At 34.2% G+C, this 22687-nt stretch overlaps 1 protein-coding gene across 15 annotated transcripts in view; it reads left to right on the top strand.

Annotated features, from left to right (window-relative positions):
• LOC111057090 (PDZ and LIM domain protein Zasp) overlaps nt 1–21857 on the top strand; it is a 118078-nt gene extending 96221 nt beyond the window's left edge. For 13 of the 15 annotated variants that reach the window (XM_039437883.1, XM_039437880.1, XM_039437882.1 and 10 more), the window contains 5 exons: nt 5150–8432; nt 13251–13437; nt 17512–17632; nt 19430–19545; nt 20771–21857. In XM_039437883.1, the coding sequence (XP_039293817.1) occupies nt 5150–8432; nt 13251–13437; nt 17512–17632; nt 19430–19545; nt 20771–20848 (3785 nt within the window). In that variant the 3' untranslated portion in view covers nt 20849–21857. Of the gene's footprint in view, nt 1–693; nt 724–5149; nt 8433–12211; nt 12315–13250; nt 13438–17511; nt 17633–19429; nt 19546–20770 lie in introns of all 15 variants that reach the window. The other 2 variants (XR_005572483.1, XM_039437893.1) reach the window with 2 other exon arrangements.
• The last annotated feature ends 830 nt before the right edge of the window (nt 21858–22687 follow it).

Raw genomic sequence — 22687 nt, 5'->3', positions numbered from 1 at the left:
TTGTAACTGATAAGGCTATTTTACCGGAACTTTCCCAACAAGTTGATGACATTTCACTGAGTCGAGATTTGAAAATTATTTGGAAAATTGATTACGATACTGGGTTTATAATGATAATGTCAACTTGAATATTCAATCGAATAACAATATTCCTATTTCCATTTGACAGAACTAGATTGAATAAACTTGATTGGGCTGGTAATCGATCGTGCGTTACGATTCAACCACTGGATTAATATGTTTCAATTTGACAATATCACTATTTATTCCGGTTGAGTTAAATTTCAAGTTGAAGTGACGTTGACTTAATTAAAAGGAATATTATTTGATAACAAGCGAACTCTCGAAATTTAAATCCATACTCATGGAACATACATCCTCTTCAAAATAAATAACTAGCAGAGCAGTTGAGATAGCTTCTATCACTCAACTCCATTAATTAAATATCACTCTCTAAATATCATATTAAATCCCAATTTCTATCACCATCACTACTGAACCTTCCAAAATAACAATATCAACGCATAACGTAATCATTTTTTTCCAAAAACACGCAAGAGAATAAAAAAATAGATAAATAAAACTAATCGGAAATTTGTAACTCTAATATTCTAATTCCTCTCTTTAAGGAGAAAGTTTACCATAAGTAACCATCACAACCAAACCATTTAATGTTCTTATTATTTCATATAGGTTATTCACCATTCAGCACATATCGTAAAGGTAAAACGAATCACTACATTCCAGAAAACTCACATTAACAAAAGTATCTTGAATTTTGAAAACCTGTATCAGCAATAACGCTATCAAACTCCAGTTGAATTTCTTAATTATTGCATTGCTCAGTGCATTACCCAATGATTGTTTGTGTTTTCTCAGTGATCTTGTCATTAAATTTACTGAATTTTCATGAATGAAAATCAAAACTCATGTCTTATACTTTTCTAATGCTGAAAATAGCTATTATAAGCGAAAGTTTTTGATTAGACGTTTTTTGCTGATGTTGTTTCCATTTCTTGGGTAATACATTGTGTAGAGATAAGCGTGTACTGCAAATTATTATGGCTATACTACTAAAAAACGAAAAATCTGACATACCTGTCATCTGAATAGATTTCGAACTAGATCATATCCAGCAATTTATTAAATATTTCATTAATTCACTGACATATCATCAGTAAGCTTTACGAGGATAATGACCAATAATTATTATTTTTACTAAATAACAAATCAATACAATAACTTTCTTGAGGGCTGCTCTTATGTAAGATTTTGTAATTTTACAATAACCACAGTAGATTTGATTCAATTTGAGATTAAAGTTTAACAATCATTCCTCCATTTGAAAAGATACAATCAACCTGTTATTAACCAAACACTAGAAATTAATCACAATCTAAGATTCCAAGACTGATTCTCACTCTCTCTGGAATTTTCAGTATCCTTGATTATTCTATCATTTCTGCTTCGAATATGCTTATTTAAATATGCTTCAAGCATATTTTTATGGATATTATTCACTCTTCATCCAATTCTGAATATTATCCACGTATATCTGTATATTTTTCTTGTTAGATAAGAATAGTTTCTCATCATTTGAAGATCATAAACAGGAAATTCGTATTCGAGTGAATAATATAACCTACTCCAGTTTATCTTTTCCATGATAGATTGTAATTATCAAGAACTCATGCTTTGTTGATAATGATGAGAGTGATTTTTCACAGAAGATGAAAGAAATATTTTTCAGACTACAGTTCAGAGATTCTATATCATAATAGCTTATTCCGATTCTTCCACTAGCATTTAAGTTATCTTTTATCACATAAATATTCTATTGAGTAATAGGAAAATATTTAGGACTTACAGGACAATGAGAAGTATTCCAAATGAAGTAAATTTCCAATAGCACATCTAATAATATCTCACCTTCTAACACGTCATGTTAATTTGTAGAAGCGCTCAACAATGTTTGGATTGTGTTTCGAATGTTTCAATTTTTTTAGAAAAAACAATAATTTTTCTTTTAAGAGCAGATGAATTAAGCAAATACATTTTTCATTATACCTACATGAATAATAATTATGAGTTGATAACACTAGAGGAATATTAGCCTACAATTCATGGATACAAAAAGAAACAGAATGATTGTGTAATTTGAGTTGAAAATAACAAGATAATGGTTCAATACGTGATAAAATAGTATGATCTCAATTTATATAACTTCTTCTCTTAGATATAAGTTAGCATACATCATAAAATTTTTGGTTGCATTTCAATTTACAATACAATTAACATCTCCAGTCCTTAATCAGTTCTTCATAAAATATATTACGTGTTTCCAGACAGTTAAAATTTACAGTTACATGATCTCTCATCAGTTGATTATTTTTCCATCTCGATAGATATAATTATATAGCAAGCTATTTAGATATCATGAATTTCTCTTTTTCAGCTCAGAAATCTTTCAATCCAGTCCTTAAACCATTTTTTGTATCACAGAACTAATGTTCTATTATAATTGAAACATAAATTTTATTGAATTATATATCAATGATCGATGTGGATTTATTTACATTTCACAAATTTCATGCGCATTCTCATGTAAATTATTTACCACATTTTGTGTAAGATCACAAATCTAAAACACTTGTAAATAGAGCAGCTCTCAATACTATCAAAACTAGCCTAATGCTTTTTGGTGTAGAAGGGTATTGTATTGTTTGGTTCTAGAAGAATAGTCCATTCCATAAAATTTAATCATCATAATTCGGCGTTAATAACAAAGAGACAAAGTTTTCATATTTCTAACTCACAAACATCATCATTATCATCACAGTAATTTGGCTATTAGTTAAAAAGGAATATTATAGTATTTCATACATTGAAATAACATACTAATAAGAAGCTAACAGACGTTCCTCGACGTTTCTATGATACTATAGTACTATTCGATTTTCAAATAGTTACAGTTTTTTGGATTTTGAGCTTTTGTAGGGCTTCATATTAAACATTCTGAATCGGCTAGAAGTGTTGTGTGATACTATTTTCGATAATAATTTTTTTACAATCATAGGCTCTCATACAGTATGTTTATAGGTCTGTGATGTTATTTTATAAGATAGTAGGGTTACCTCTCAACTCAACATGCTTTGGTTTGATTCTATGTACAAAAATGTTAATGTTATAAATATTTGGCGCGTGAAAGTATGTGTATTATATTATTTGTGATTGTTTTGAAATTTATCGCTTTAATACAATAAATTGATAGAATTCTCATCATTTTATAGTGACATACGTTTAGGATTTTTAACATCTTCAGTCTTGAATTGGTTCTTAAATGTATTACGATTTTCCAGACAATTAAAATTGAACGTTAAAAAGCATAACTTGAAACTTACTTTCTAGAAACTAATGAAGTCGCAATACCCAATGATATTATATCACATATGGTTCATATATACTATATACTATTCTTGAATCCTGTCAACTTTTTTAAGCTAGGCTTATATTTTCAAGAAGATTGATTGCGTTTGAATCAATGCTTAATCATTGTTGAATAATTCAGAAGATTTTTCCTTTTGTTAAATCAAAATGAAAAAGCCAACTGGTGACTGGGAACCAACTTACTCAACTCTATGCTACTTAGCATTGTAGGATATTATTATATTTTATAAACTATCTTTGCTTTAAAATATTTTACGATATAATTTATAATTTTAATAAACGAAGAGGTAGTATGACTCACTCGTTCTCCAATGTCAATACAATATACTATTAATATGATATTAATGGCCTACTTTGAATTTTTGTCCTCTGTGGTGTTTGTTTAAAACGGTAATTCCGATTTGGCTCATTATAAATCACTTACAAGCTTTGCTTCCAAGCAGTCTAAAACCTAAATTAAGCTTTAAATTCCTGTGCTATTTCTACTCAGATTTGAAATAAAAATTCAGCCTCTGAAAAAATAATTTATTTTATGTTTTATTAAGACTGTAGGATTGAACTTGTCATTTGCTTATCATTTCCTTTCAATTCTCAAGCTTTGTCCCTGTTCCTCATTACGTTTTTTGCTCCTTCTTTTTTGTGTCATTCACTCGATCCACATTTTTTGATCCTGCGTTTCTATCACTTCTCTAGAGACCAGAATGTGAATTTTGGATGCATGCATTGATTATTTTCTCATACCTTTGAATCGAGTGATACTTTCCCAAATCAAGTATACTTCATTATTACTGATGGAGAGAACGATACTTAATCATCAACCCTAATAGATTAAATCGGGAATGGTGATGATGATAGATCATGAAGATTTTGACCAAGCTCAAAAATTCATCAAAACTTTATTTTGGAGAGTGTATGGGAATTAATACCTCCTTTTGATTCTTATAGTTGAATAAATCGTAATAATTGACTCAATTCTACACTTTTTTCCAAATGAAGTTTGATGAAGTATTTCTATACCAAATTTTTCACAACCATCAATCAATCAATTATCAAGATGATGATTGGATGAGAGTATTTCTCCAGGAACTCGCTGGTCCGATCCCTCAAGTTGTCAAATTATCTCTCAATGAACTTTAAAAATTTGAACAAATCAATACGTTAGGGACTATTTCCAAGAGTTGATTTTATAATCCTTCTATATCAACATGAGACATGCCTGGATGAATTGGAGTAAGTTTTCGATTCTCAACTCCGCTTTACTTGATCAATGATGGTAAACTATAAAACCTGAGATTTTTTTCATTTCGAGAGTATATTCACATTTCTTGTGAAGAAGCAGTACTTGCTCAATGTGACAAGAAAGAAAGTAAATGGAAAGAGCTCTCAGATCTGGAGTTACTTCGTATCCAAGTTCACTATATTACTCGTATAACTCACATTCAATATCATTGGACATCACCCATATTTTCCATCTTACTTTTCTAATGCTTTATTTTCTGTCTTTCTTTTTCTCATCCTGTCTATCATATATCACCTGCATGCGCTGCCACGGCTTGCCTCTTTTAACATGCCAACTCGAATAACTCGCCGTTAATTGTACTAACTATCCAAATCGTAACATCGATCACATGATTTTTCAACCGACTTTGGAACTGGTTCATCCGCCATTCCTGTTACAATATTGTATTGCTGAAATTGATAGCCGAAAACAGTATTTTTGCTCGGCCATCCAATCAGCAAGATGGGTCCGACTCAACCCCGGCTGCCAAGGCTACTCCCTCATCATCCAACCACCCTCCATCCTCATTGTCCTTACCAGATTATTGCTCCAGTGGCATTGTAAACCCAGTCACACCAATAGAAGAGATTCCTTGCTGTCTGAATAAGAATAAGAGAATGTCGATTTGTTCGGAGGAGGTTTGCCAACTGTCCGAGGAGGACAAGCAGAAATTGAAAGGTGCCTGCTTGTTGATGATGAAAGAGGAGAGTGAGAGGCCAGAGTCCCCTGTTCCTTTCCCAAAATCTGGCAGCGACTCTACGGTGACAACTCCACAGACAGAAGAAATGAAAAGCTTTGGTCTAGCTGTGTCCAACATGAATATTGAGGAGAAGAGAGAAGGAAACACTTCAACAAAAACGTTAGTTTCAGAACAGTTACAATCACGTGGCATGGAGGGTTCATCATCTAGTCAAAAAGTTGAAAAGTCTGAAGACAATGGAGTGCAGAGAACCAGAACTATCAAGACTGAAGAAAGTTTTTCCCATTCTTCTAGCTCATTTTCATCTGTCAGAGCTTCTCAATCCACACGTTGCATAACACCTGAGATTTGTGAGATTATGGAGAAACCATTCGGTAGCCCTTCTCTTCTCCCTCCATCTATGGACAGACCAACCACTCCCCAACAAGTGATCAGTTTCCCACCTGACATACCAGAGTGCCTTCCTCAACCCAAATCTCGAACAGGAACTCCTCAGCCTCAACCCCTACAGAGAATCCTCACAGAAGAGCTTGGTGTGAAACCAATACAGCCTTCTCTCCCAAAACAAGAAATGGCAGAGCTTTTCCAGGTCACAAGTTCAAAAGATGATAGTACAATGGTGAAAATAGAAGAGCTCTATACTAAAACTCAAGTGGATGAGATTGTCAAGAAAGAATTGATAAAATATCAAACTGGAGCAGAATCAGTTGATATGGGGATTTTTGATGAGAATGTGAAACAAATGCTGCAGCAGCAGCAGCAACAACAGTTCCAGGAACAAGAAGAGCAGCAAAGACAAGAACAGCTTCAACGTCAGCTGGAACAACAGAGACAGGAACAACTCCATCGTCAGCAGGAACAACAGAGACAGGAACAACTCCAACGTCAGCAGGAACAACAGAGACAGGAACAACAGAGACTGGAACATCAGAGACAGGAACAACGTCAGCAGGAACAACAGAGACAAGAACATCAGAGACAGGAACAACGTCAGCAGGAACAACAGAGACAAGAACAGTTTCAACGTCAGCAGCAACAAAAGCAAGAGCAGATAAAACGTCAACAGGAAGTAGCACAACAGGAGAAACAGAGACAAGAACAGGTCCAGTATGAGCATGGACAAATGAAATTGCAGCATCAGCAGCAAGCAATCACTCAGAAATTTCATCAAGAGGAATATCAACAGAAGCAAGTTTCTGAAGTGTCTGAGAGTCAGTCAAATAGAGAAGTACAATCATTGTTTCATCAAAAGTCAGAGAGATCATTCAGCCCAGTCCATGCACCACCAAAGATAATTCGCCCCAAGCCCCAAATGGTGCCTCTACCACCAGAAACAAAGCCTTATCAGCCTCCTCCACCACCTCCACAAATTTCAGAAGAAGAGTCACGTGCTGAGATGCTGGAGTACAGGAAGATGGCCTGCCAGTCGCCCATGGTGGCTGCTCTGACTGTGGCTCCAAGCAGACCTTTCACACCAACCTCCTTCCAGCCCATACCCACTCTCGATGATCTCCCAAAACCACCAGTTGGTGAGAGCATGTCACTTTTGTCAGCACTTACCATAGCACCTGATGAACCATTTCATCCCTTTCCAAAGCCAGTTGATGTGTCTAGAATATCACCACCAACGTTTCAAAAGTGGCAGCAACAGTCTGCTGTCTCACAGGAATCAAATCAGAAGTCCATGACACAAAAGCAAGAGCAGAATTCCACAAGTTGCATGCAGCAATCACAGACATTCTCCTGTCAGAAATCAATGAGCTGTTCAAAGCAAGTTTGTGAGAGACAGCTAGTGTCAAAGTCTACAGAAGGGAACAGTGCCTTCAAACCAATGTTTAAACCTCAGCCTCTTCCTTTACCTGAGCCCATAACAAAACAATCTATTCAAACAACTTATGTACCAAAATGTTCCACAGTATCTGATGACGTGAAAAGTAACACATCCAAACCATTCATTCAGAACTTTTCAATCAAATCACAAGTTGATATTCGAAGTATTAGTCCTTCAGGTCTGCACAAACCTGCTATTTTGCCAACCTATCAGCAGAATATAGGAGATAACTCCCTTCCAAATAGATCCAAATCCCCTGTTCCACATAAAGCTCCAATGACTGACTCTTCAAAATCTCAGTTCTCTCCAAGAAGTAGCAGTGTAGCTGGAAATATTATCTCTTCAAATAATGCCAGAGCTAGGAGCTTCATTGGTAGCTCAAGTGGGTATGTATCCAGTAGTGTTTATGGTCAAACATTCACAAGTGATAAGGATGAACCTTCTCAGAGGCCAAAATCAACAACTTTTGGAGAAGCATCTGATAACCTCCTACCCTACTATCAGCAGAATATTGGTGAAATCCCACTTGCTCATCGGCCAAAGTCACCAGTTCCTCATCCTATAAAAGCCCCATCAGTATCCACCCCGGCAAGGGCGTCACCAATCATGAATAAGCCATCGCCATTAGCTGGTAAAGCTCCAGAAACTCTATCAAAGTCAAAACAAGTGTTCAAACCAGAAGTGAAACCATACAATAACGTGTTTGCAACTCCTCCAGAACCACTAAAACCTCTGAACAAGACTCTCCCTCATTTCACAAAACCGAAATCTGTGGAAGAGACAACACAGAAAACTGCTGGTGTGCCATGGGTGGTGAAAAAGGTTGAGGAACTGTCAAACAGTTCAGTGACAAAGAATAAAGAGAAAACATCTCTATCATCTTTGCTGAAATCTACAATGCCACAGCCTGTATCATCCCTGTCTGTAACCTCTCCTAGTGTCTCCGCCACGGGTAGCCAGAAATCGGCAGCCGGATTTACTCCTCCTAAACCCGTAGGTGCTCCCACTACATCAGTCCCCCCAACAGGTGCCGGCGCCGGTGGCGGCTCAGCTGGCAACAAGGGCGCCACTTTTGCAGGGTCGACGGCACCCCGCCGTGGTCGTGGCACCCTCAACGCTGGTGTTGCACCGGGCGCGCGCATCCCGCTTTGTGGCAGCTGCAACAGTCAGATTAGGTAAAAAAATACTTCTGGTGCATGTCGTTTGTTGTTAGCGGTTCGCTTCTAGTGTGATGCCTGAGTTTTTTGAATATAATCGTTCTTCTACCTTTCTGAGGCTTCTACCATCCATCAATGTGCAGATCTTCTTCTCTTATCAGTTCAAGAGGTCATTCAACGGTGAGTGTATATAGGAGAGTGCCCGGCTGCACCCGCTCTCCTATGATAAATTTAGGCAGTAATTCTATTATTTTTTGATAAAAAGCGTGTTAATTCTCTTACTAGAATCAATTTTCAATTTCAATTCAAAAAATAATTTATTCCGCACAATATAATATTATTACAAAACATTGTACCATCTAAAAATACAAAAAAAAAAATACTAATGAAAATTATATGTTTTGCTTTGGATGACAAAAACATAAATCGGAATAAAAATGAGCACACCTGGGCATTATCCCTATTGGAGTGCACTTCTCTAGATAAAATAAATTTAAAGACTAGAGTGGTAGGACCATTACGCTCTACACAAGAAATAAACTATTTTTGTAAAAAGTAATAATTATAAATTTACAAGTGTTATGGTCTTCATAATGCGTATTATACAATTAATTAATGTGTTATAACAATTTTAATGTTATTGAATGAATTTCCATTGATTTTCATGGAAAAAACTAAGTTAAATGAAAAAAATAATACAATAAAATAAATAAAATTATTCAAAAATTTTCTCAGTGGACAGCGAATGTCCTATGTAGATGATGAAAACAGAAAGACAGGGAAAAAACCACTGACGTAAGAATAAGATTATACTACCTAATATTTATACTAATGTACAATACTCAAAAAAGATTCACAGTCATTCAATGTGAACAGATAGAACTTCAAACTTTTAAGAAATTTATTGAATGGGACTAAGGTATTAAATTTTCTTGAAATTAAATTGAACATTCTAGGAGCATTAAAAAGAATGAATGTTGAAAAATTGTTGAATCAGATTGGGGAACTAAAACCCATCTGAAGTCATATCTGTTATCCCGAGTAAGATTTGCATTAAGGCTTCTTAGAAAGAATAGCTTTAGTACTTTAAAAACATAGAGATTTCTGATTGGAAGTATCTTAAGGTGAAAAAGCAGTGGCCAAGAATGGTCAGCTCTGAGTGATCTGTTTATTATACGTATAAATGATTTTTGAAAAATAATTATGGGATACAGTGTTGTGACAGGTTCCACCCCACAAAACAATACCATAGCTCATGCGAGAGTTAATAAGTGCATAGTAAGCATTCAATAATACACGACAATCAATTCTTTGCATTCATTGTTCTGCAAATCTTCTTTCCTTTCCTGTTCATAATATTACAAGCTTGTTGATTTTGCTGCTTTGTTATTTCAATTTTAGGCACATTTTCATTGGCACATTGTCTTCTCATCTGTGCGAAATTCATGTGGATAGAATTGAATGTTGTGGCATTACTATTGTAAAATTCTCTTCTGCTCAAGTAGCTAATAGCACTGCACAATATTTACTGTAGCCTCCATATGTTTGCATTAATACTAGCTTTCATAGTTGCAACAACTCTTAATTGTAGATTATTCATTACAGAGTCAACCACTTATCTCATATACGACTTTGAGTGTGACTATACGTCTCACAGAATGTGAATGTAGAGGTAGAGATAGACTTGTTCTATTAAAGAAAATCATCAACTGTAATGATCATAGAATACTGTTACTAGTTTCTTACTTCCATAATCCATGGTAATTGGACGGATTAGTCTACACGGATTAGTCATATTGAACAATTGTTGTTGTTGTTTCAACAGCCGGAACCAGAAATACTTCCGGCTTCTATCCTACAAATTCTGAAATTCTACAATGATTGCGACCCACTAAAGTTTCTTGTACAGTTCTAGGATTAAAGTTTCCTCAATCAAAGTCAAACTAGCTTCAGCAGTGCTTGCGTGAGAGACTCTTTCACTTCACCTCTCAACAGAAATTCAGGCTTTAAATGAGGTTAATTGCGTTGGGTGCTTTGACAAATTCTGCAGCCCCAAAGTGGAATGGAATAAGCTTTATGCGAACCGAACACTTCTTGTAATGAATTAACTCGATTATTATTACGTTTTTCCCTCTTTTGAGACCGTTCGCTCAACAAAGGACAATGCTGGAGATTTTCTCCTGCAGAAGCCGGTAATTCGATATGTTTCCACGTTATAAAGGAGACTGACCTTTCCAAGATTGGATTACTTTGTGTAAGATTATGAAAAGCGGCTGCTCTTGGAACAAGGTACGCTACGGTTCTAGGCCAAAAGCGAGCTTTGTTATACGAGCTTCCTGGAAAAACAAAAGTGAACGAGAGTTGTGTCTGAATGCAAGATTATTACTCAATTCAAAGAAAGCTTTTCTTCATTCTAGACGGATTATTTCATTATTTGTAGTTCGTTTTCAGAAAAGGACAGGCGAGAATTATCTCTTTCCGCTCCACAAGAAATGTTATATTTTAATTCATTTTACCTCGAAATTCCACTTCAATCAACAGACGTGATTGAGAGTAATCCAAAAAATGCAGGATGAATGAATGTAATGGAAATAAAGACGCTGAGTTTTCTCTTCACGCATTCTGATATAATAAAACCCTTATAAGAAAGTTTGCTTGTTTATTATTGGGTGTAATATCTTTCCTTATTGGAATGTTGGATGAAAATTATTGTAGTTTGACCCGAGTGATGACTGAAAATTATTACTATTTGATCTTAGAACTTTGATCTTTGAGTTTACTAAAAACCATGCATGTATTACGCTACCTGAAAACTAGTGTTATAAAACCACTTTCTAATTTTCACAAGACATGATTTTCTAAGAAAACCACTTTCTAATCTTTCTCCTGATCCGCGTAAATTGTTATTGTTGTTATTGTTGTTTCCAATGAAAAAAAATAGTAGAAGACATACTATTACATGTCTATTACCATACATATGACCTCTCAATAATAAGTCATACTCACCTGGCATAAAAGAGGTTCTATTTCAACTTATTTCTGTATCTTGCCAGGTCAGAGAATAAAGGATTCATACTCTAATCCTATTCTCTCTTCACATACAAAAATATCACTTACTTTATAATTATTATTTGATTCAATAGCATCAATGGCAATAATTGAGAAAATAGAGTTCAGTTTGGAGATTTATTTGGATTAGACTTGAAAAACTAAAGCCAAAGTAGCCTAATCTTGAATCATATCAGGGTTTCCAGTAAGATCTTGTGGATCCGGCGATCAGTAGTCAGTGCTATGATATAAACTTGATTTCCAAGTGGTAAAATTCACGATGAAGCTAAAAATAATCTTTATAACGACTCCTCTTCTTCCTTAGCTGCTTTTCTCATGAGAAAATCTAGAGTTCTTTTGATGTACTTGAAAAATACTTATGTGAGGAACTGATTGCTTCAAATATTCATGGAAGTCTTTGAGTAGACTGAGTAGTATTAATATACTGAGTTATATTAAGAGGTTGAGTGCACTATTCAAATGTTGGTGTAAGCAGTATTTTCGTATTCAGAGTTGTAATTTTCTCATGTTTCCTATTTTCATAGAATAGTATGTTATTGCACCGAAATAATTAAAATTTCAACCAGTTTTAACAATAACTTTTCGTATCTACTAATTCTAGAATGATTGAGTTTGATTACCATACTAATGAACTTGTTTTTTGTTTTTCTTCTTTTTTCTTCTGTTTCACTTTCTGATTGCTACCTTTTTGATGTTTGGAGTGAACTAACCCATGAAATCTGCTTCAGCATTGACATCGCCTGCAAATGATGCCCTTGTTATGATGATAGCTGACAGTGTCTCGAAGGAAAACTATCCTGTTTGCAATAAATGTGGAGAAATGATCAAAAGGTGAGAGTTTCAAAGCTTCCAGTACAGGAAGCTGGAATAGAATGGGGTTCAAGTGTTTACTGATATAAGTGTTCAGAGTGTTAGGAAATACAACATTAGTATGATCATATTTCATCATATACAACCTCACTGTAGAGGTTTTCAATGATATATCACAGGGTACTCCGTGTGCCTTATTGACGTTCATTTTGCACTATGCAGTTAAAATATGCTCGATACTTTGCTGTTATTGGAGTAGTATATTCATGATTTAGAAGAAAATTCAGTGATTCTTCTTTCCATCTCTGGACTCTTCTTTTTATCTTTGATATCATTTCACCAGATATTCGATATTCATTCACATTGATACACATACGGTATTTGAAGCCTGCTTCGATTGATTCTTATATATAGCTTTTATATTGCTTACCGTATATAATATATTATATTATCTCATATATTGCTTCTTCTTCTTTATTTATTTATTGGCAAGAACAATATTCTGGTTTTTCTCATGTCTGTGAGATTAGTTTATTATTATTGACTTTACAGTAATGAAGAGAATAGTGTTGTATATATCCATATTGAATAGGATAATATGATATATAAGCTGCTGGAGATTATATTACCTTGAAATTCACTTAGATGTTAGCATTGGGTGAATGAGAAGCATATATTATATTTATGAATGATTCATCCAAAGAACGTAATTCATTAATTACCTTGATTATAATTCCTCCCAATACTCGTAGTCATGATGTAAACCATGATAACTGGAGATTTATGTGTAAGGTCATCACAACTGAGATTTACTTAGTTTCCAAAAAATTTCCAGAATGAGAAGTTTTGATGTTATTCATAAGTAGTAGTTGTGGCTCTTGCTGGAACATGATACAAGATTGAGCCGAATGTGAATGAATGTTGTATGTGATCGGTTTGATTGTGTGACTGCTGCAGGGGACCGTTCATCACCGCCCTGGGCAAGATCTGGTGTCCAGAGCACTTTGTGTGCGCCAACGTGCAGTGCAAGCGACCTCTGCAGGATGTCGGCTTTGTCGAGGAAAGCTCCGGCCTTTATTGCGAGTTCTGTTTCGAACAGTTCTTGGCACCCGCCTGCAATAAGTGCAACAAGAAGATCAAAGGGGTAACTCATACATACCACTTCCTTCCGTTCAAAATTATTATGTTTCTAGAAGAAGCGTCTTCAGGGAGAAATGCTGCTTATCAAATGCAATGAGAATATCAACAGGATAATTGTTACATAACACTCACTGCTGTTCAAAATTATCACATGCTGGTAGAAAGAGCGTCTTCAGGGAATATTCCCGCTAATCGAATGCAACAAGAAGATCAATTTGGGTAACGGTTACATATCTACCTCAAAAACGTATGATGACTTGTATTACATGATGATAGAAAGAGCTTCTCTTGAGAAATTGCTTGCTGATTTAGTTATTTCGTTATTTCTTTATTGATTGGTTCATATCAATATGATAGGGAGAGAAGAAAGGTAAACTTGTGCTATTCCTCTACCAAATTTATATAAGGTTACACATAGTCCGATATCTTTCTAATTCGATTGAAGATATCGAATCGGATGAATAGCATTTGTTTGAAACTATGTTCAAATAATGTTATCCTTGCAAATCCAGTTGATTGAAGAGAAGAACTGATTCGAATTGATTTGCAAATTTAAGAGGAAAATATTTTGTACAAGGAATGATTGGACAGTTAGAATGTTGATTACGATAGAAATTCATGATTTAATATGGAAGTTTTAAACTATCAAGCTATGAATACAAGTCGTAGTCTGAACTAGAACAGGATTTCTATTATATTGATAGAGATGAAAAATGTTGTAAAATCATAATCTCTAAATAAACATAGCTGAATTGAAGCTCTTTTCAAGTGTTGAAAATGACTTGAATATGACAAAAGTGCTCCAAGCTAGTTATGTTTATATAAAAAATATAAAAAGGGTACTAGTAATAATTTATGATAATTGAAAATATAAGTAGCCCTATTATCATTTCTATTATGCATAATTGAAAATTATTAAACTTTATATATTGGAGTGATTATTTTTACTTTTCAAGTGCGTGTTGACTTTTCCATTTGTGATTTTTTCGTAGAGTAGATTCATCCGAATAATAAATGATTTGTTGCTTTTTCTGTTTGTATTGTTGTTCATCTGTTCACAGTATGCAGCAATGACGTGCCACATATCCATTATCAAAATTATTTGTCCATTCATGAAACATCTCCACTTGTATTGCTCCAAACACCATAAAAAGTACCATGTGAACATTTTCTCCCTTGACAGAACCCGATTTTTTCTATTCTGAAGTGAGAACGAACCTTGCTCTGTTCTGTCTTTTACTGTGCATGTATTTTGAGTGACATATAAAGGGGATGACGTCACCTTGTAGTGATTTATATGCATGACGACAATTGATTATCTTCTCCTTCAGTTGCTCCAAGTCTGTATCACAGACAGAACTTCTGGAACTTTTTCTTTTCCGTTCCCGGTTACTCTGTCTTTCTGTATTCTACACTCACTCGTTTACTTTGATGGAAAGCTTTTCTACGAGAGTCTTTCCTCCGAAGCTTTTTTCTCAACTTGAAGTACATTTTCAAGCATTTTCTTTTCTCTATGTCTGCCCACACGTGACATTAATCCAATTCCTTATCACACTCTATGTCAATCCACTTCAGGCATTGTACAGAAAAAGAAATAATGGTAGAAATATTTTGATTTCTCAGAAAAATCGGGTGATATGTTCGTATAAGGGATATTGCCAGATTAATTTTCAAACACAGTGATACATTTCTATGACCTGATTTATTTTGTTCAAGAACATTCTTGAACAAAAACGTAGCTGAATTTGCCTTTTTGCCAAGCAAGCAATGAGGACTAAAACTTATAGTACTTGTTTACTAGGCAACAAAGTCGAACTTAGCCGATTTTTGTTCGAATAGTCGCTATAAATACGTTATTTGTTTCTAAAGCATCTGCTGGGTTGTTTTAGTAAATAAAATAACCGGAGTTATATCTATAGGTCCACCTTCTATAACAAGTCAATTGAAATAGAGCCAAGTTGAATCAAGTTAGATTTCAATAGAGATTTTATTATAATGCTTTGAAATTCCCATTGTTTAGTTGACGTGGAAGTCCGATTCAATTATTTGGTGGTTGGTGACTGCAGAGCTTATCAATTCGATAACAATGGATGGAAATTAAATTTATGAACTCATCGTATTGTTCGAGCTCCACTATGTTACTACAAATATTTTCTGTAATATTTCCCAAATGACGTGTTTGTCATACATGTTTCAGTAAATTTCTAGTGGAGTCATGGAATGAATGTCTGATATGACATGATGTATGGTGAAATCAACTCTCCATGATTTCAAACATATCTCTCTTCTGAATTCAATTAAATATTGTATGAATATGTTCTGCATTCAAATATTCATGAATTCAAATAATATTGTTATTATGTATGAGCATTTTACTAATCATCAACAGGTACCAAGAGAGAGTAGCCACAGTTCTTGACTATTCTGAGCAAGTCTTTTTTCAACGAACGCAAAAAAACTGGATTTTTTTGTAATAGTGATTTTATTGATAATAATGTCTGATCACTGGAAATCCGAAAATTGAATTGTTTTCTACTCAAAAATGATTAAGATTGTACAGATAGGAATTTTGAACACAATCTGGTTCTCCACTAGTTCAACTGCTTGACATTTATGATGGAAATCGAAAAAATAAGATTTTTTATCTGTATTTAGAATGAAGATGTCTTCAATTACAAACATTGATAGAAATCAAAAGCGTTTCAACGTGAAACGCGTTGAAAAATTTGAATTACTGAGTCCGCGATAAGAAATGACATTTTACAAATAATCATTACAAAACTTCTCTATTTAGAGTCAAAAAATGATTTTGTTACAGGTATGAGTCTCTTAGAATATGTGGTTACACTCACAAAGAATACTATTGTTAATATGATATCATAACCATTTTCATGCTGACAAAATAATGTGGAGACGCTCTCTGAAGTTGGCATCCATTCTCTCCAATAGTTGACGATCGATCTAAACGATTTTCTGCTCTATTGCTTGCTACAGTTCGACCAATTCTTTTTTATAATGAGTAAGGAATTCTATTGTATCTAATGAATGTGTTAATGAGTTGACAATTGGATAAATGTTTGTAGGAAGTTTGGTCTTACACCGAAATCTTAAACTTTTTAACAAGGAAAAGTAACACATTGGAAGATCAAAATAACGCCGAATTGCGACAAGAGATGAAGTAGAAAATCGCTCAACCGATCGTAAACTATTGGAGAGAAAGCCTCCCTCCTCCACATTTTTCAGCATGTCATTTGAAAATAAAACACCATCTTTTCTATTCTATTTGACACATAATCGTATCAAATATAAATGTAATATTATACGAAACTTGAATTGAGTTTTTGATAGGGCCACTCGCATTGTTCAATTATTACCAGTACCCTTATTATATATATTTTTATATAACACAATTCGTTTCACGATGTTCAACTTGAAAATGTCATAAGTGCTTGAAACTAGTTGTGTTCATACATAAAATACAAAGAGGTACTAGTAATTTCCAATGTACCTAAAATACAATCTCCTAGTACACAATGACTCTATTATATATCATTTGTGCTGCAATCAGAGTGAGGGAACATTATTTTAAAGAAGTTTGCTTAAATTCACTCACAAAATTTCACTTGATAAGAATGCCAAGTCTCTCTGCTGCCATTGAAAATCAGAATTAAGGAATAAAGCAACACTCTGCAGCTCTCCAGTTTTCTATCCGACTGACATTCACAATAATGCTGTTTCAAGATGTTAAGAATTCTACTTTTTTCAGATAGAAATTACTGAGATATTACAATAAATCAAATGCTAATGAATTAATAATTATTATTAAACGAAAATCCAAATTGAATGCTGTAATTCGCCCCGAAGACTTCTGCAAATATTGACAACAGGGTGGACTGCTAGATGGAAATTCGAATGTACCTAAACATAAATTGAAACTGAAATCAATCCATTCATGAAATCGAAATAATAAAAATGAAATTTTATGTAATAATTCATCATTTCACATCTACAGTTGTTAATATTGATTCACTCTTTTCTATTTTGTTATTCCTTTTAATATTATGATTTTTGTATGTAGGATTGTTTGAATGCGATTGGAAAGCACTTCCATCCCGAATGTTTCTGCTGTGCGTACTGCGGAAAGCTGTTCGGAAACAGTCCCTTCTTCCTGGAAGATGCTCTCCCCTACTGCGAGAACGGTCAGTAAATCATTGTTCTTCCCTCACTACATTCATTCAAACGTATTCGTGATAGCTCATCATTTCACATCTACAGTTGTTAATTGATCCACTCTTTTGATTGTATCTGTTACTATAATCTACTATTGTTGAATAGAATATCATTATATATTTATTTATTCATTCAACAGAGACATACAGCAAATACACATATCATAAAATGATCGGGAATGGAAAACAGTACACTACATTTTCTTACACACTATAATGGGCTTACTCCGCTGTTAATATTCAAAAATGTTCTTTTCTTATCATATAATTCAAATAATTTCTTCTTCATGAATATGTTGAACTGGGATATGGAGAATTTTATATTGTATTATAATAATATGGCGATTCACTTGAAGAGGAAAATATTTTTTACAATGTGGTGAAGTCAGTATATTTTGGACAGATTCAGTTTTCCAAGCAAGTAGAAATGCACTTCCTTTTCATCCACGATTTTCCCTTGCAGATTATCAAATTACTCATATTTTTTTAATTCAGCAGAGGTGGTCACCTACTATTGAAAATCATCTTGAAAATCCTATTGAAAACTCCATAAAATTTGAAAAAAAATCAGCTACCCCCCTTAAATTGGGAATCCAACAATAATTTTATATTAGCCTATTCCCTACTTCTCAGCTTATATACTGTTTCTATCATCAATTTTAGAAGTATTTTCATAGTAATTTTTCAAGTTGGATCTATAAATTTTGATTTCATCGAATAAGCTCTGATACTTCTATATTCTGTTATCCTTGGTAAATCTTTAGTCTTTCAAATTATTCTCTACCACCTGGTCCTATCATTCTCCTAATCCCATCAACACCTCCCTTTATCACACCTACCTGCTATTCACTTTCTCCACCTTTTTTCTCTCTGAAGGTTTTCCGATAACATGGATAACCATAGATGGAAACCCTTCAATCTTCCCCTTTTTCTTCATCACAGTATTTGATTTTAAGTATTATTATTATTGTTGTTGTCATTGTTTTGCATGTATTACTTTTGTATATTTGTATTGTATCTTACGTGTGTGAATGATTAAATAAATGAAAATACATTAAATGATAAATTGGAATGCAAATTTGAGTTGAATAAGCAATTCATATTTGGATTTTCATATATGTCAGTATATGAATGAATAATTGAGACAACATTGATATAGAAAGTGCAAGTGTAATGATGCAAGAGGAAGGTCGTGAATAGATGACTCGATAAAAGGATTCTATGAAATATCAGAGTCTTGAGCTATATGCTAGAAAAAAATCCATGATAAATCACTTATTACATTGATTGACATTGACATTGATTAATATTACTCACTGAGTCATTAGTAGCAGCCGTATCGATTGATTTATTTCAATCTTCTTCCACATTTTCGTTGCAATTATTCATTGCTTACAATACTTGATTCATTTGGTATTATTGGAAAATGCTACAGGTGATCATTACTTAAATGGAATGAACAAAGGACTTTGAAGATTTCAAAATAATAGTGAATAATGACTTGAATAATCTCTTGAAATAAATTTTGACAGGGGATTCTGATGGGTATTAATGGAATTGGTAAACAATTCTCCTATCAGCTTTGTTCTCGATTACCTTAATTTTTATAGTATTCTCTTTGATTCCAATTCAGTTTTGTTCTTAATAAATCTTACTTCATCTATTGTATCCGTTCTGGCTTCTATTATTTTCTAGCTTGCAGGCATTTTAAATGAAGTCTGAGCGCTGAAGATTTAATTTTGAATTTTTTGTCTCGTTATCTTGCAGATTGGAACGAGCTTTTTACTACTAAATGTTTTTCGTGCGGCTTCCCCATCGAGGCCGGTGACAGATGGGTCGAAGCTTTGGCTAACAACTACCACAGCCAGTGCTTCAACTGCACTGTGAGTAAAAACAACCTTTCCAATTATTCTGCAATAAACATTCCAGCTCCTGAGCGGCTGGATCAGTTTGCTCCACTGTCAAATTATATAATCTCATTCAGTATTTTGAGATTGAAACGTCAAAATATGAAAATAATATTCTACTTTCTCCATTTGAACCATTCTCCAATGCCAGCTCCATGCTGGCACTCCTCACGTGAAATTAATATCATTCCTCCTTTAAAATTCAAACTGTTCAAGGTTCACATACGAAATAGACCTGCCTGATGTTAGTTACTGATATACGGGTACCACTTCAATCACACAGCAGGAAATAATATAGGGCGTTTCAAAATTTATCTTCGGGGCTACGAAAATTCACTACAGGAAGGCTATTCCACTTACCTAAATGAAATTTGTACGTGCAGAAGCAGAGATTCCGATTTTTTAACATTTATTAAAGTTCAATGTGTTCTCCTTTGGTGACACGGCATACGTGTCAACACAAAAGTCCAGCCCAAACACTCCCTAACATGTCTCTTTCGATAGAGGTGACCGCATTGATTATGCGATCCTTCAGCTCAGCGATATCATTCGGCATTGATGGGGTGAAGACCTTGTCTTTCACATAGCCCCAGAGAAAGAAGTCACATGGCGTGAGGTCTGGTGATCTTGGTGGCCACAGCGAAAGTTGTTGGTCTTCATCAAACGCGAGTCCTATCCAGCGTCGGGGCAGTGTTGTGTTAAGGTACCGTCGAACCTCGTTATGAAAATGGGCAGGACAACCCAGGACAGTGGGCAATGGACAGGACTTGTTACATTATTGTAAGTGGAATATTTTTTTGTAATGAATTTTCGTAGCCTCGGAGAACATTTTGACACGCCCTGTATTCTTATTAGTGTTTGTCAGATGATTTCTTGCAAGATCGAATGTGACGTTTAAAAAAAACTTGGTTATACTTTATCATCTGGTTGTAATTAATATAGTGTATAAATGAAAACTCACATTATTATCCTGGAAATAACCTTTCCTTATTTTTTCTCCTGACTAATACAAATGATAGTGTCTCTTGAAAATATTTTGAGCTTGCTATAGATTGTAGACTTGTACTGTAAGCCAATTTCAAATAGAAACAGGACTTTTGAATACCAAGATGAAACAAGTGGATTTCTCAGCATAAATTTCTTGCCCATAATCTGTTTCATACAACATTGTTTTTGATACCACAATTTCGCTTTTTTCCAGATGTGCAAAAAGAATCTTGAAGGACAGAGCTTTTTCGCCAAAGGAGGTCGACCATTTTGCAAGAATCACGCTCGCTAATGTCGACTTCGATTATTAGAATAACAAATCTACCACAATGTATTCTCTATCTCTGTATTATCTATAGGTATTGATAATTTTACAATTATCTTCGAACAATAATAGTAAGTTATTTGTCATTCATCGATTTTTAACAAAAAAATATGTTCATTTTTGTTTTTGATGATTCCCAGCAGCCAGCACAAGAAGATTCATATCAATAGTGAAAGTGTTTCCATAATGTACATTGGAATCCCTTTATTCAGCTTTCGATTACCATTATTGTTATATATTTTATTGTTAATTAAGCCCTGCTGTGTATGTTTTCTGCTGTAATTAACTAGAAATTCTGATTTTGGAGTTCTTCATTGATGAGATACGAAAGCATAGTGATACAAATAACTATTCCAATGTTATCAAAAATGGGTGATTCTTATTCATTATATTCTCGTAACTGTACCCTTTCCAGGTATCTTTATCTATGAATTATGTATCTTGTTATTTTGAACATGATTTCTGAAAAGTTACCATCCCGAATACACGAAAAACTTGAGAAAAACGTACCAAAGACTTGACAGTCCATCTGTTATAATATACCTTTTTGTGAGAGAGGGACTGTTTAATGATTATTATTGTTATGACTAGTCAAATTAAATGGGTTTATCTTCCTTAAAATCCACTGTTTATCAATATCTATCATGGAATTTTCAATACTCATCATTCTCAATCAATCCTTGTCAGTAATAATTATTCCTCCAGAAATGTATTATTCCATGCTCATTAATGTTATGAACTCAGCAAACTCAATGTATTTCTCCCTAGCATGCCTTTCATGTGTAGCCTATAATCCTCTTTGTAATTTGTGTGTTCTTCTCACTATATTAATAAATTTATGATTGTTGATAACTCTTTACGAATATTGTTAAGTTGACCTATAGAAATTTACTATATTAAGTTAAACTATTTGTTAGATGTTTATTGCTGATTGTTGTAAATAACTGAACCGATAAACATTCGTTTCAACTCTGAATATCATTCTATTATTTTAGCTCCTGATTGCAAGTTATTTTCAGGCTCTTGTAGCCGATCTCTGGAAACAATGACTCCATTGAATGCGAGAGAACTTCACTCTGGAACATCATATAAATTCGATTTCCATTCATTTCGAATAGGTTACAACAAAAATAGCCTAATTGTCATTGAATCTAGACGTATTGTCATTCGCCAATAAAAATGCTGGCTATGCGACTTGCCTGTCTATATGCAAACATAAGAGTCTGATAAATTCTAACACAGATGAAATGTCACGAGAACCAATCAGAGAAGGCTTCTTTTGAAAAAACTGATTGGTTGTTTTGGCATTCAATCCTAATTGAAATTCAACAGACGTTTGTGCAACCGGGCCTGGGACTCATACTATATCTCTATATGGAACAATCCATAGACTATTATGGACCATTGTGTCACTCCAATGAATGTATTTATCTACTCACTGTGACAACGAGATCTTTTGGTAGGTCCGCGATCTTCGCTGATTGAGGATTGCAGTTGATTGGACGTCGGGATGGCGGACCTGCCAAAAAATCTCGTTGTCACGGTGATTGAATAAATTCATTGGAGAAATTCGACTGCTAGTCGTTCTATTTAATAACAAAAAAGTGATATTTAATAGTAAGCAGTTCATGATGAATAAAAACATTGAAGTATAAAAAGGGCCTTGCTGAACTACGTGAAGTCAGTATCTCTTGATATTAATCTTAGAAATGTATTATGTAGAGAACTCTGCAAATAGATGGATAAAAATCAAATATTCAATGAGGATGATCTAATATCGACACAATTGAAAGCCTTGAAATCCGT

This window comes from Nilaparvata lugens, chromosome 11 (assembly GCF_014356525.2).
Source record: "Nilaparvata lugens isolate BPH chromosome 11, ASM1435652v1, whole genome shotgun sequence".
Classification (NCBI taxonomy): domain Eukaryota; kingdom Metazoa; phylum Arthropoda; class Insecta; order Hemiptera; family Delphacidae; genus Nilaparvata; species Nilaparvata lugens.
This window is presented reverse-complemented; position numbering and strand designations above follow the sequence as displayed.